Source organism: Hydra vulgaris, chromosome 07 (genome assembly GCF_038396675.1).
Source record: "Hydra vulgaris chromosome 07, alternate assembly HydraT2T_AEP".
NCBI lineage: Eukaryota > Metazoa > Cnidaria > Hydrozoa > Anthoathecata > Hydridae > Hydra > Hydra vulgaris.
In genome coordinates, this window is record NC_088926.1 from 10,574,755 (window position 1) to 10,588,968 (window position 14,214).

Sequence of the window (14,214 nt, forward strand, 5' to 3'; positions counted from 1 at the left end):
AATGCAGAATCACTGTCACTAGAGCCAAGCCATTCAGTGTGATGAGCATTAAAGTCACCAACAACAACGATATTGGCTAATGGATAATGAGAGAGGACTTGGTCAATTTGATCAGAAATAACATCAAAAAGAGTGCAGTCTTGAGATGAAGGATATAGATGATATAGAACAAATAGAAAGCTAAACAAAAATGTATAAAAGAATAGTTAGTGGATTCAAACCTAGTTTCCCTGGACATTTACGAATGTAAATGCCCAGGCCAAGCATGTGACTATTGGAGTCTTTATGAATTAAAGGAAGATAACCATTAATGCTAAGATCACAAGATGAGACAGCTGAACTCAAATTAGGTTTGGAGAACTTGGTGATGATGATGGTTTTTGTGTTTTAAAGTTTTTGGTACTTTATTCATTTTTGAATTTTTAAAAGAAATTTACTCAAAGCATAGATTGTACTCAGTACACTATTTAATTGTCCAAGCAATTGCCTCATTACTATTTATAAACCCTTAGCCCTACCAAAGGGCTCCAAATGTGGCCTCGACAATGCACACCAAAAGTATGAACAGGGACACCATCCATGCGCAACATGGCACTGTTAGTACTTTTGCGCAACATGGCACTGTTAGATATTTTTCAGCTGTTGATGAAATCAGCCTCTCTGAGAGCTACCACAGAGTTTAAGAAACCTGACTACTAGCTGGCCTCAGAACCATAAAACTGAGTTTTAGAGCTGTACCCTCATTAGGAGATAATAGAATGAGTTGCCTAATCATAACAACAGAGATGCAAGCAAAAACCATGCATTGAGTCAAAAAGATCCAGCATTCAATATCCTAAACTGGAGGCAATGTATTAAAAATACATCTGCGCCAGCCTAATAGATGAAGAAGGGGTGCAAGGCTGGTCAACAGATAGAGTCTGTTAACCTCTTAAGTCTTTGCCTAGGAGGCCTTCTAAGACAGTAGCCCGATGCATTTAGCATCTGCCTACTGATGATGAGTATTTTCATCAAGACACTATCTCTAGCCTTTACTCAACCAAGAGCCCCAAAGCAGTGGTTGTTTTAAAGTCGTAGTTGGCTTCTCCTAGTTTTTGCCTAAAAAAGCCTATCCTACAAGGCAGCAAGACATAAACCAGGTTGAAGCAATTAATCTCTTGCTTGAAGCAATTAATTTTTCTAATAGTTAAAAATTGCTGTTGCCTAATAGACAGGATAGACAAAGTACAGAAGGCCACCCAGTCAACAATTGAGAGCCAGGAAGTTTATTATTGAGTTGAGAAGATTGCAGAAAAATTAATAAAAGGATGAGTCTACCGACTAATGAGTGTTGCAATGGTTCTGACAATATATATTTTTATAATATATATCTATGACATAAGGGATCTTTTGTAAAGACCATACCCATGTATGGGGGGATGGAATTGCCCAAAAATAATTGAATGCTTAAAATGAAGGGGGTATTAAAGACAGCCAGTGCGTGCGTGGTTTGTCTATTCTCATTCTTTATATCTCCTAAAACTTGATTTCTTTTTTTTTTAACAAAAGCATAGAATTTCACTTATTTTAAAAATTAATATTATGTTATGTGTTTTTTTTTTAACATTTTGAAAAATTTATGTTTAACGCTTTAAAAAGTTTAGGAAAAAGAATAGTGTTAATTTTGTAATATAAAATTCATACATACACAAAAAGGAGGGGAGGGATGTTAAAAGCATATATATGCATCAAAAGAGGGAGGGAGTCCTAAATCAGTGGTTTTACTAAATACATATTTTATGGATGCTCCCTATCTTGATTTGGCAAGTATTACCTTAGGTTTTTTGTCTGTGAGGTCAGGCAAAGCAAATAAATGAATGACTTTTTGGACCTTGAGTATCAACAAGGAATGCTTGTTTTTAAAATTCATTTATTTGTATAAATTTTTTTAGTTGCTAAAGTAGTAATGTATTTAAAAAATGTATTTTTATATAATTCATTTCAATTTTTTTTTTTTTTTTCAATTTTGGCCTAAAACATTACTTATTACTCATGATAATATTTTCTCTGTTTTTTATGATTTTGTAATATTTTTTTATTAATACCTTGTCAATGCCTGTCATGCATTTAAACAAAAATAAAAAAAATAATATAGTCAATGGTTGATTTTTTATTTTCCTTGAGGATAATAATCAATTATAAAAAAACAATGAGTTGAACAAATTAGAAAAAATCAATGCAGTTAGTATTAAAACATAAGTTTTTCTCTAACTTACAATAAATTTAAAGCAGTGCAATGGCAACCCTGTTTTAGGATATATGTTAAAACCCTGTTTTAGCATATATGTTAAAACAGGGTTGCCATTTATACTGGAAGTTCCTGGATTTTAAAATCTGTTCTTGAAAGCCTTGATATTTATCAAGTTTCAGAAATTTTAAATTTAATGAGAAATTTCAAACTTAAATCTTTCAAATTTCAAAAAGAATTTTTAAATTTAATGAGAAATTTTAGAAATATGCAGAAATATAAAATTAAAATAAAGTTTGTATAATATATTTTTTTGAAACATCAAATAGTTATGCATTCATTATGCATATATCATATTAGAAAACCATTATGCATTCATGAGAATGTTTATTAGTTTTTCATCTTGACTTTACAATAAATACTGGAATCCCTGGAACATTTACTACTGTGATCAAAAGTAAGGTGAAATTGTTTATAAAATGTAAATTCTTTATTTATTCTTTCAAATCAATTTCATCTCCTTCAAAGTAATCCCCACCCAATAAAATGCACTTTTTCCAACTTTTTCCAATCCTCGAAATAGTTGGAAAAGTCTTGTTCTGGTATAGCCTTCAAGACCTTTTTTGATTTAATTTTTATCTCCTCAATGGTGTCAAAACAGTGTCCCCGCATTGGCTTTTTGAGTTTGCTGAATAGCCGGAAGTTGGACGGGGACAAATCAGGCGAATACAGTGGTTGCAGAACGGTATTAGTCAAGTTTTTGGCAAAAAAGTTGCCAAGAACCAATGCAGTACGACACGATGCATTATTGTAATGAAGGAACCAAGAGTTGTTCATCCATAATCCAGCTTTTCAGGCGAAGAACTTTACGCAACTGACACATAACGCTTAAATAATATTCTTTGTTGACAGTTTGGCCTGGCAGAAGGAATTCATAATGTACCACACCACGATAATCAAAAAAAACTGTTAACATGACCTTGATTTTTGATTGACTTTGCCGTGGTCTTTTCAGTTTTGCCTCACCTTTTGCACGATATTCACTGCATTGGTTGGTGTGTTCAGGGTCATATGTGTAAATCCAAGTCTTGTCCCCAGTAATAATGCATTTCAAGTGGTCCTGATTGTCAGACAACAAAATTTCACACACATCAACGCGACGCTTATTACCCAAAAAATTGAGCAATTTTGGCACCAATCAAGACTTGACATGTTTGAGACACAAAACATTCTTCAAAATGGTTTAGGCTGAGCCAAATGATATTCCAACACCATCAGCGAGATCTCTAATTGTCAATCGACAATTTTCAAGCACAAAATCTTATTTATAATTTGATATATTATTATTGATATTTTGGATGTGTCCCTCATCGGTAGACATTGATGGTTGTCCAGGGCGCAGATTATCTTTAACGCGTTCTTGGTCCTCTTTAAACTCATTGTACCACTTATAAACGTTTTTTTGACCATAGTTTGATTACCAAAGGCCTTCCGCAACATTTTCAAGAGGTCCGGACAAGAGTATTCCGCAAACAAAATTTGATGCAAGTTTTTTGCTCAACAAAATCACCCATTGCAGAAATCAAAAAATTTACTTTTGGTTATTTACAAAAACATGTGTAACTTAGAGATAATTAAACCTTTAGACAAACAGATGCTTGGCAATTGTTATAGACAGTCCTACTAACCTAGTAAAAAATTACCTGCCTTCATAATGCCTGGGAGTTTTAAATGACAATTTCCCCTTACTTTTTGATCACAGTAGTATTTAAATTTCTGAGAAGTAAATCAAAAGTTGTTTTTAAAAGTCATCGAGCTCAAGGTCTTTTAAATTATTACTTATTAATACCAGATTGTAGTTTAAATTAGATTATAGTAAAAATTACAAATGAAATTCTTATATGACTGTGGTTTATCTTTAGAAGAGAAGTTTCACTGGCACTTCGTGGAAAATGTGATGGATCTTTTCTTGTGCGTAAATCTGAAAACAGGCTTGGGGAATGGACTTTAACTGTTATGTAAGCACGATTTTGTTGTTTTTAATAAGAAAATATACATAAATATATATATATATATATATATGTATTATTTATATATATATATATATATATATATATATATATATATATATATATATATATATATTAGGGTGCATCCAACGCCCATACATTCAAAAATTGATCTGTCCCTATTCTTAAAACTTTCTATTGGTTCTCACAAGACACCCTGTTAAATTTTTTCAAAATTGAATGAGATTTAGGGGGGCCACCTCAAGTCTGAAACTTGCAACAAGACCCTAAACAGAAGGAAAAAAAGTTTTTCAAAAGTATGTCATGTTGGGTCTCAAAAGAAGCGAAACTTTATAAAAATTTCAAAAATAACAAAATTTTACACAAGAATTATTATTCTAAGTTTTATTGCATAAAATTATTATTTTTTAACAAAAAATTCAAAAAAACCTTTTTTTTCATGTTTTTGTCAAAAAAAATTTTCAAGGTATTTTTAACAAAAAAATGATAACTATTTTTGAAATTTTTATAAAGTTTCGCTTCTTTTGAGACCCAACATGACATACTTTTGAAAAACTTTTTTTCCTTCTGTTTAGGGTCTTGTTGCAAGTTTCAGACTTGAGGTGGCCCCCCTAAATCTCATTCAATTTTGAAAAAATTTAACAGGGTGTCTTGTGAGAACCAATAGAAAGTTTTAAGAATAGGGACAGATCAATTTTTGAGTGTATGGGGCATTGGATGCACCCTAATATATATATACATATATATATATATATATATATATATATATATATATATATATATATATATATATATATATATATATATATATATATATATATATATCAGCATGGAAAATTAGAAATCGAAGGCTAGTGGTCAATTTGACTGGCTAATATATAGAATTGATGGTCAATTGTTTTTTTGGCGGTCAAAGTTTTTATTTTTTATTTGTTTAAATTTTCCTTAAAATAATGCTTGCATGCACAGATTTTCATTAAATTAAAAAAAAAGAAGTTTGATAATATCCAAGTAATTTTTATTTAATTTATATAAAGTTTTTTTTATATAAATTTTTATTTTAGATATTAAAACAAATATAAAAAATCAGAAAAATTTAAATTGAATACTTAATACTAAAAGAAATCCTTTTATGAAATGCTATTGAAAAATGAAAGTGTTGTTTGTTTCTTTTTTCTTGCCTCCATTGAGACGGGTTGATGTTTGATTTACATAGCAGTTCAATGATAGAATGAAAAAAAAGTGTAATTGTAATTTTGAATTTAGTTTTAAAAAAGTCATTCGCTCTAATGACTTCTCATTAGCAGGAAAAAGCTTAGAAAAAAAATAAATGAAAAGATTAAATGATAAAAAAAAAAGTAAAGTTTGTAGAGAAAATGTTCTTAGTAACATACAAAAATTTAAAATAATAATTTTATATCTCTGATTTTAATAAATAAGCTGAGATATAAAGACAAGATTTTAATAAGCTTTTTATTTTTGCCCATTTTAAAAACTGTTAAAATTAGTTATTAACACTCGTGCACAGAAACTATTTAAACAAATACTTAATACTAAGAAGACAATCGTTTTATGAAACACTACTACAAAAATGACTAGTGTTACATAAAACGAGATTATACTAAATATTAAATATGATAGATATATATTTTTTTTATGAATCCTGTTATATAAAATTTTAAATTTATCTATAAATCATTCGTACATTTATTACATTTGCTGCAAAAACATACAAGAAAATAAATGAAAAGATTTGGAGGAAAAAAAAAGTGACTAAGTACAGTTAAAAGAAAAAAGTTGCTAATTTTGACAAAGTACTGACTGTTTCCATAGTGTAATTTTGTATAAACTTCTTCTGCTTTAGTCAAGTCATTACCTGCTTCAATAAAACTTTGTAATTATCAATTAATTTTAGCTCATTCCATCCATGATTTGTTACTTGAGTTTTAAATCTGAAAAAACTTTGACACATCACTATCTTATTGCTCAATTGTAAATAATCCATTGATTACATCCTGATACTGCTTTATGGATTGCAATCACCTTGTTGATTTAAAGGGTATTCTTCATAGTTTATTATATTATGTTCTAAAATTAAAAACAAAACAAAAAACACATGTAAATGAGTTATTATTTCTAAAACTGTTATAAAAACATTGTATGAAAAAACCAAAAAAGAATTTTGAATTCTTTCTTACCGATAATTACACAGGTATAAAAAAAAACTCTGTTCTATACCTGTTTCTCTGTTTTAAATCTGCTTCATGAGATATTTAAATTGGTTTTTATGTATTTTTTTTAAGGCTGATTTCAAATCTAAGCTCTGTTTTTGTCGGCAAGCTCTAGTTTTTTTGCTAAAACTAATTTTTCAAAAATATGGTTTTTCATAGACATTTCAATTTGTTAATCATGAAAAATAGTAATCATGTCATTGTTTTCAATGATCAAATATATAACATGACTAGTAATGCTTCTTCAAATTGGCATAAGTGTATGCATAATCTTAACTCATTCTGTTTTACCAATGCTTTATACTAGTGAAACAAAGACAAAACATTACTAAATTTATAAAAGTAGCATATAAATTGTATTTTGATGTTAAACTTGGTGATCAAGACAAAAAGTAGGCTCCACATACTGTGTGCCATTTTTGCAAAGAGTCAGCATTCTGAAAAGGTTCCAGTTCCAATTTTTAAAGGTTTATTTCTTTCAGAAGACAAACAAAACAGGACTAGGACTGAGCAAACAGCAGAACTATCAAGCCCAGCTTCTTGATTAAAGAAGAAGAATCTTCTTTTGCTTTTGATTGCTTTTTAAAAGTTTTCTACTTTTTCAGAAGTCCATTCATTTATTTTCTGTAATAATATTTCAGGTCTCCTATTGCAGTTGAGTATTTATGTATGTAATCTTATAGAATGGAGACATTGTAAAAATGTCCTTTTGCACAATGGTAATATTTTTTGTTTTGTACCAATCAGCCATTCTGTTTCTTTGCTAGAGACTTACCACGGCATTAAAATGGTACTTAACTTGATTAAATATCTAGTGCACAACTGGATTATTTGTATAGACCTAAAAATGGTTTACTTTCTCCTTAGTCAGCTAAAACGTTTTATTAAATTTTCATGTTATCACTGCATGTGGGATAGTTAAGCTAGATACAAAAAGAATGGCTAGTTCACAACACTCTCGCAATGGACATGCCATATATTGTGAATTAATAAAATAGTTTTTTGCTACTTCATCTTAAACTTGGTTTCATGAAGCAATTTGTTAAAGCACTGAAAACTGATAGTATTTGCTTTTAGCATATTATTAAAATATTACCAGGTTTGTTATTATAGAAGAAAAAAAGGTAGGAGTTTTTGATGAGCCACAAATTCGCTATCTTATAAATGATACAGAATTTGTCATAAAAAACTTTCTTGGAAATAATAAAACAGATTTAGTTGATAGAATGTTTAAAGCTTTTTGTGATCTTGGATGCAAAATGAGTATAAAAATTCATTATATATAAATCAGCTCCAGTTTCCTGAAAATTTTAGAGATGTGAAGAACAAGGAGAACCATTTCATTCTTAAGGCAATCAAAGATCATTACCAAGGATGTTGGGGCAAACACATGATGGCAGACTGCTGGAGCATATATCTAGATAACTTACGAAAAGTTTAAAAGAAAAACCAATAAATACAAGTTTCTTCCTGAATAGATAGTTTTAGTTAAAAAGTTGTCTGCAATCATTTTCAAAACTAAAGTTTACATTATTTTTTTTATAAATCATTATGGTAGAATGATATTAAAAATTCATTTTGCACATAAAAATATTCTATCATTACTCAATATGTCTTAGGTCTTAATTTAGATCATCATCATCCTTATCATCGGTTGACTGTTCTTGTTTCTGTGTTTGCACAGGTTAGATATTTTTTAATATAATAAAAGCCCATTTTCCCATAAAACATAAAGTATATATATTCAGCTGTTTAATATTTTTGTTTTAAATTTGTAAAAATTTAAATCATTTTAACTTTACCCTAGTATTTATAAATGAATTCAAATATGCTTAACAGAAATACCTTGAAAACTTTTGTCAACTACCTAATTTTGAAAAATAAAAAATTGTTTGTTGCAAAAATCTTTAGCTTGCCTAATCTGATGCCAGGTTTGAATTCAGCATATCAATGCAATAAAATTTTGTTGATCTGTGTTATATGGAAAAAAAAGTAATGGCAGACAAAATTTACTTATTTGCAGTTTGATTATTTTCTTTATTATTCTTTTGGCTAGTTCCTAGTGTTTTGATGAATGTGAGGTTTTTTATAGTTACTCACTACCGCTGTGCCATAGTATTGTAATTAGCAATTCATTTTTAAATTTATTTTCTCAATAACTGTACACTGAGCAAGTGTATTGTTTTGAAAGCAATCAAAAATATATTAACTTGGATGTGATCAATGTTTATCATAGCAATGATCAGGTCATTTTGGAGTTCAACATTTTATGTATATGGCAGACTAAATATATTCCAAGTTAATACCTTCTTCAAGTCAAATTATGGGTTCAGTATTCATAGGTGTCTATAGTTAGAACAGTTTTTTCAAAAATGTGATTTTTTTAATGGCTGATAAGATGCCAGTGCAACCATGCACAATATATTAAATCAGAAATGTCTGTTTTAGGCATGTGTAATATTAGTCAATATCCAAGGCCAAATTAAGCGCAATTAGGCTTTTATGAATATGGCCTTCAATGAAACCAGGAAAGGATAATTTTTTTTATAAATAAATTGCTTAAAATTTCAAATAATTTTATTTAAATAGATAATTGTTTCATTAGTGACTATTATTTCAATTGCCTTAAAATCTTAAAAAAAAATTTTATGTTTAAAAAAGTTTTTACTAACAACCATTATAAAGCATTTATTATTTAAAATCTGTAGTAGTTGCATTGTAATTTTTTTTTTTTTTTTTTTTGAATATAGTGTTACATGACAAAACTCATTCATTTAAAGTTTAGTTACAAACTTAACTTGAAGTAATAGGTCACTCTCAGAGATTTTCATTGAGATTTATGACATTAAGTCAGTAACAGATTTTCTCGAAGAGCCAGAGTATCTATTTAACTTTTCAAAGGCATTAACATTAACTGCTATTGTATTTAATATTATCTAATTTAATAATATGTCCAGGTACACTAAAAAGGGTTATAATATAACCTCTCTTATTAAGATTGTCTAAGTTGTCTACTCATGAAATTTATAGATGAATTTTCTCATTGGTTTATAAATACTTGAAATTAATTTTTGAAAATATTGTAAATTCTTGTTTTGGAAAGAGTCATTAATTGTACATGTAAAAGATTTCTTTTATTAGAACAAAAATATTAACAAAAAAATACTTTAAAATAAAAATCAACCATTCCATTCTTTTATTTGTTCTACAGTCGTGGCCAAAATACTTAAGCCTGTCAGATTTTTAGCTATTTTTGTAATTTTTTAACTCCTTATGTCTAGGTTATAATTTATGTGAAAACAATTTTTAGCAGGTTTTGGATAGCTGTTTTTTTTTTCGGATAGCAATTTTTAGCAGGTTTCGGTTAAGGCGAATTTTTAGCAGGTTAAGGCGAATTGAGCGATAATAAAATTTTTACTGTTTTAGTAGTCTTTTATTGATGTTTTTAATTTCTTGTAATTTTTTATATTATTTGTTGAGATTTTTAATGTTTATTACTTTATTATAATGTAAAATGGGAAAAACATCACCTGTTTCAACTAATCAACATGCAGTAATAATACAGTATCACGAGGATGGTTTTTCTAGCAAAGAAATTGAAAAAATAAATGAAAATTTTTAAGTCAACTGTTAACAATATTATCAAACATTACAAAGGAACCGGTCATCTTAGTCTGAAAAAATTATCTGGAAAGCCAAGAATTACTACAAAACGTGATGATTTGAGTATGAAAAGACTTATAATGAAAAGTCCTTCAATATCATCAGCAGAAATTAAGAAACAGTTACCATCTTATGTAAGCAAAAGAAAAATAAGACTTTTTTCTGAGTTTAAACTGTCTTGGTGAGTCGCAGCCAAGAAACTGTTATTAAATGAAAAGCAGCGTGCAAAAAGAATAGCATTTTGCAAATAGTACAAGAGCTGGACTTCTAGACAGTGGAGTAAAGTGCCATTCAGTGATGAAACTATGATTATGCCATTTGTTACCTGGCATCATTATGTTTGTCGCCTTGTCGTAAAAAGATATGAAAAGATGTCAAAAACTAGTCAATTCTATGCCAAAGCGTATTCAATTGGTGCTTAAAAACAAAGGACATTTAACTAAATATTAGTTTATAGGTTTTTTTAGACTCTGTTAATGAACAAAAATTGTTTTTTTCATATTTTTGGTATATTTTTTAAGCCAACCAAAGTAATTTGGCCACAACTGTAAATGCTTGATTGACATAAAATTAATGGCATTTTTAGATATCTTTCAAATTTTTTTGCTTACTTGATTTTAATTTTTAAAATCTTAGGAGCACAATTTCTTTCCATCATTGTGCTTATCACAACTTAAATTGTGAAAATTTAAAAATGCGAGTTAATGTGATATAATTTTATAATGTGAGTTAATGGGAATTAGATAATATTGACTCCAATAAGTTAAACAAACTTTTTTTTTTAAGAAGTTTTTTGTGGGATCCAGAGATTCGGATGCAATGGTAAAAATTTGAATTTTTTTCCCAGATCGCTGAGGTGAAAAGAGAAACTTGATTTTGCCCATAGTGTTTGTCCACAACTTTAGGTTCTTTTTAACTAGTAAAATATATATGAAGTAAAAGACTTTATATCTGATGATTTAGTGTTAAGATATTAGATAAAATAAGTAAGTATCAATAGTCTTGCAGTTTCAAAACAATCACAGTGTATACTTTCTTTAACTTTTGTGTTTCTCCAGTAATTTCTTGTTTAAACAAATGCTGATGATTTTGATTTTCAATTAAGAATTCATTTCCAAGGGTGCAAAATGATTATCTATTGAAGGTATTCACTTCACAACTTTACAGAACATAATAAAAAATGCAATAGGATCAATATTTGTATACCCACTTGAGCAAGTTAATTGCCTATGACATATTACTATAGAACCTTGTGAGCATTATTTTGGTTTTACTAGGCAATTTAAAAGAGAGTTCACTATTTATGGCTTATTCAGTATGGTAATTGAATTTTCTCATCTCCTTTTATATTAGCAATAAACATTGAATGAAATTTGTCAAAAGATTATGCCAGTACTTTATCTGGGTTTGTTGCATCTGCTCCTTCAATGCTGGATAAAAAATAAAAATAAACAATTCTGGGATTGAATTTATCACTTAAAAAGAATAAAGTTTTACTTGACCTATTTTGTTACCAATCATTTAATAGTAAATTATCCAAAGTAGTTCTTGCTACAAAAATTCAATTTTCAGGAGCATCTGCTCCTTCAATGCTGTAAAAAAATAAAAAAAAGAAGCAATTCTGGGATTGAATTTATCACCTAAAAAAGATTAAGTTTTACTTGACCTATTTTGTTACCAATCATTTAATAGTAAATTATCCAAAGTAGTTCTTGCTACAAAAAATGCAGTAGTGGTGTAGTGGTAGAGCGCTTGCTTCATAAGCGAGAGGTTCCAAGTTCGATTCCCACCACGTCCCTGGTAGTACCGCCCTCAACTTGTTTCTCTGCGCAGCGGCCTTGTTCGTTAAGGCTCGTGTTTCGGAGTTATAGAGTTGAGAGATGGTTATAACCACAAGTAGCCTCCTATCTGTAGTGGCCTTTGGGAGGTGAATTATAAAAAATAAAAATAAAAAATGAATTTTCAGATAAAATAAGAGTTATGCTTAATACTTGTGGAATAGAAAAAATATGGGCTAAAAAATTTAAGTCTCTTGCGGAATGAAAGAGTTTTTATATTTTGTTTATTCAGAACAAAAGTAAAAAGGGTTTAGATGTAGACACACTGATGCTTAAGAAAAATTGATGAAAATAGCTCTAATAGTTTTCAGAAGAAAAAAAACAACATATATATATATATATATAGAGAGAGAGAGAGAGAGAGAGAGAGAGAGAGAGAGAGAGAGAGAGAGAGAGAGAGAGAGAGAGAGAGAATGAGACTTTTAGGTGAAAAAAAAGTCTATTTCAATGCTTATTTTTAACATTTAGGTAACCTTTAACATTACCAGGTTCGTAATAAAAAATAGTGCAAATAGAACAGAAAAGACTAATTTTTTTATTACGAAAAAATACTCTTTTGCAAAAAAATTCCTAAAATAAAAATTGTTTCCATGTTTAGAAAAATTTTATTCAAAAAGATTGCCTTCTTTCTTAACAATTTTTTTAATTAGAAGTATGATCCCAAGCTTTGACAAGGGAAGTCTTAAGAACCTCAGGGATTTGCACAAGCATCTGACTAAAGTTCAGTCCACACTGAGTAGTTCAGAAGAAAAATATCTGGAGAATTAGGACGCTACCAGTTTGGCACGATGCTTCATTTTAGGTGAACAGAGCTTTTGTATTTTTATTATAGGTTACCTCTATTGAAAGCTTAGATAGAAAGAAATTATTTTTTTTTCAACATTTTTTATTACACACCTGGTAAGCAACTTATAATTGTCAACTATATGTTTAAACAATTAAAAATAGTTGTAAAAGTACATTAAATTTAATCGCTTTTTAAAAAACATCGACTGACTGCGATGTGGAAATATGCAATGGAGTGTACATATATTAGTTGATTTAAATAGGGAGAACATTCAGGGATTGTACATACTTCAACTAAGGGTTTTGGTTTGGGAAGGCAACTTATCAATCTAAAGAAAATTTTTTTGAGTTTTTTGACTTTTTATGGTCTGGTTCAGTAGCGCTCAATTTAAAATGATAGTTTATAGAAAAAAACTTATCAATGACCATTCAAGAGTGTATACATATTATATTTTATATATATATATATTTTATATATATATATATATTATATATATATATATATTTATATATATATATATATATGTATTTGGTGTATATAATGCATAGTATATATAATGTATATATTATGCATTATATACACCAAACGCATATATATATATATATATATATATATATATATATATATATATAAAATATATATATATAATGTATATATTATGCATTATATACACCAAACGCATATATATATATATATATATATATATATATATATATATATATATATATATATATATATATATATATAAAATATATATATATAATGTATATATTATGCATTATATACACCAAATACATATATATATATATATATATATATATATATATATATATATATAAATATATACAACCCGTAGATGTTGTCCGAAAGTTTTTTCCATATTTTGTTGACAAAAGGTAAAAATTAAAATGCAAGACCGGAATTATTTTTTTTTATTAATTGATAGACTGCCTGCCCCAACCAAACCCTCAGTCGATGTAGCAACACTCCCTTGCAGGTCAGGCTAAAAGATAGTAGATGTAGCAGCACTCCCTTGCGGGTCAGACTATTTGTCAGTCGATGTAGCAGCACTCCCTTGCGAGACAGGTTATTTGTCAGTCGATGTAGCAGCACTCCCTTGCGAGTCAGGCTATAAGATAGTCGATGTAGCAACACTCCGCGCATGATTTACAGTAAAAAAAATAAAAATAAAAACATTTTATTAAAAAAAATAAAAATAAAAACATTGTTTATATTGTTAAAAACATTCAGAATGTTTTTAAAACATTCTGGTCAATTAAATTTGCGTTTTTGTGGTTTTTTTAAAAAACGATTTATTTGTAATTAAATTAATGGTTTTTACTTTCGTCCAACACACAAATGTTGGACGAAAGTCAAAAGTAATTAAAAGTGACGTATGTGTTGGCGTAAGAATCACTCTTTTCCTTCCACTCTTCCC

The 14,214-nt window shown here is 28.6% G+C and overlaps 1 protein-coding gene across 1 annotated transcript in view; it reads left to right on the top strand.

Moving 5' to 3' along the window:
• Window positions 1-14,214, top strand: part of LOC100210096 (phosphatidylinositol 3-kinase regulatory subunit alpha) — a 124,910-nt gene that overhangs the window by 88,519 nt on the left and 22,177 nt on the right. Inside the window, exon 15 of the mRNA XM_065801009.1 lies at window positions 4,150-4,245. Coding sequence (XP_065657081.1) covers window positions 4,150-4,245 — 96 coding nt within the window. The remainder of the gene's footprint in view (window positions 1-4,149; window positions 4,246-14,214) is intronic.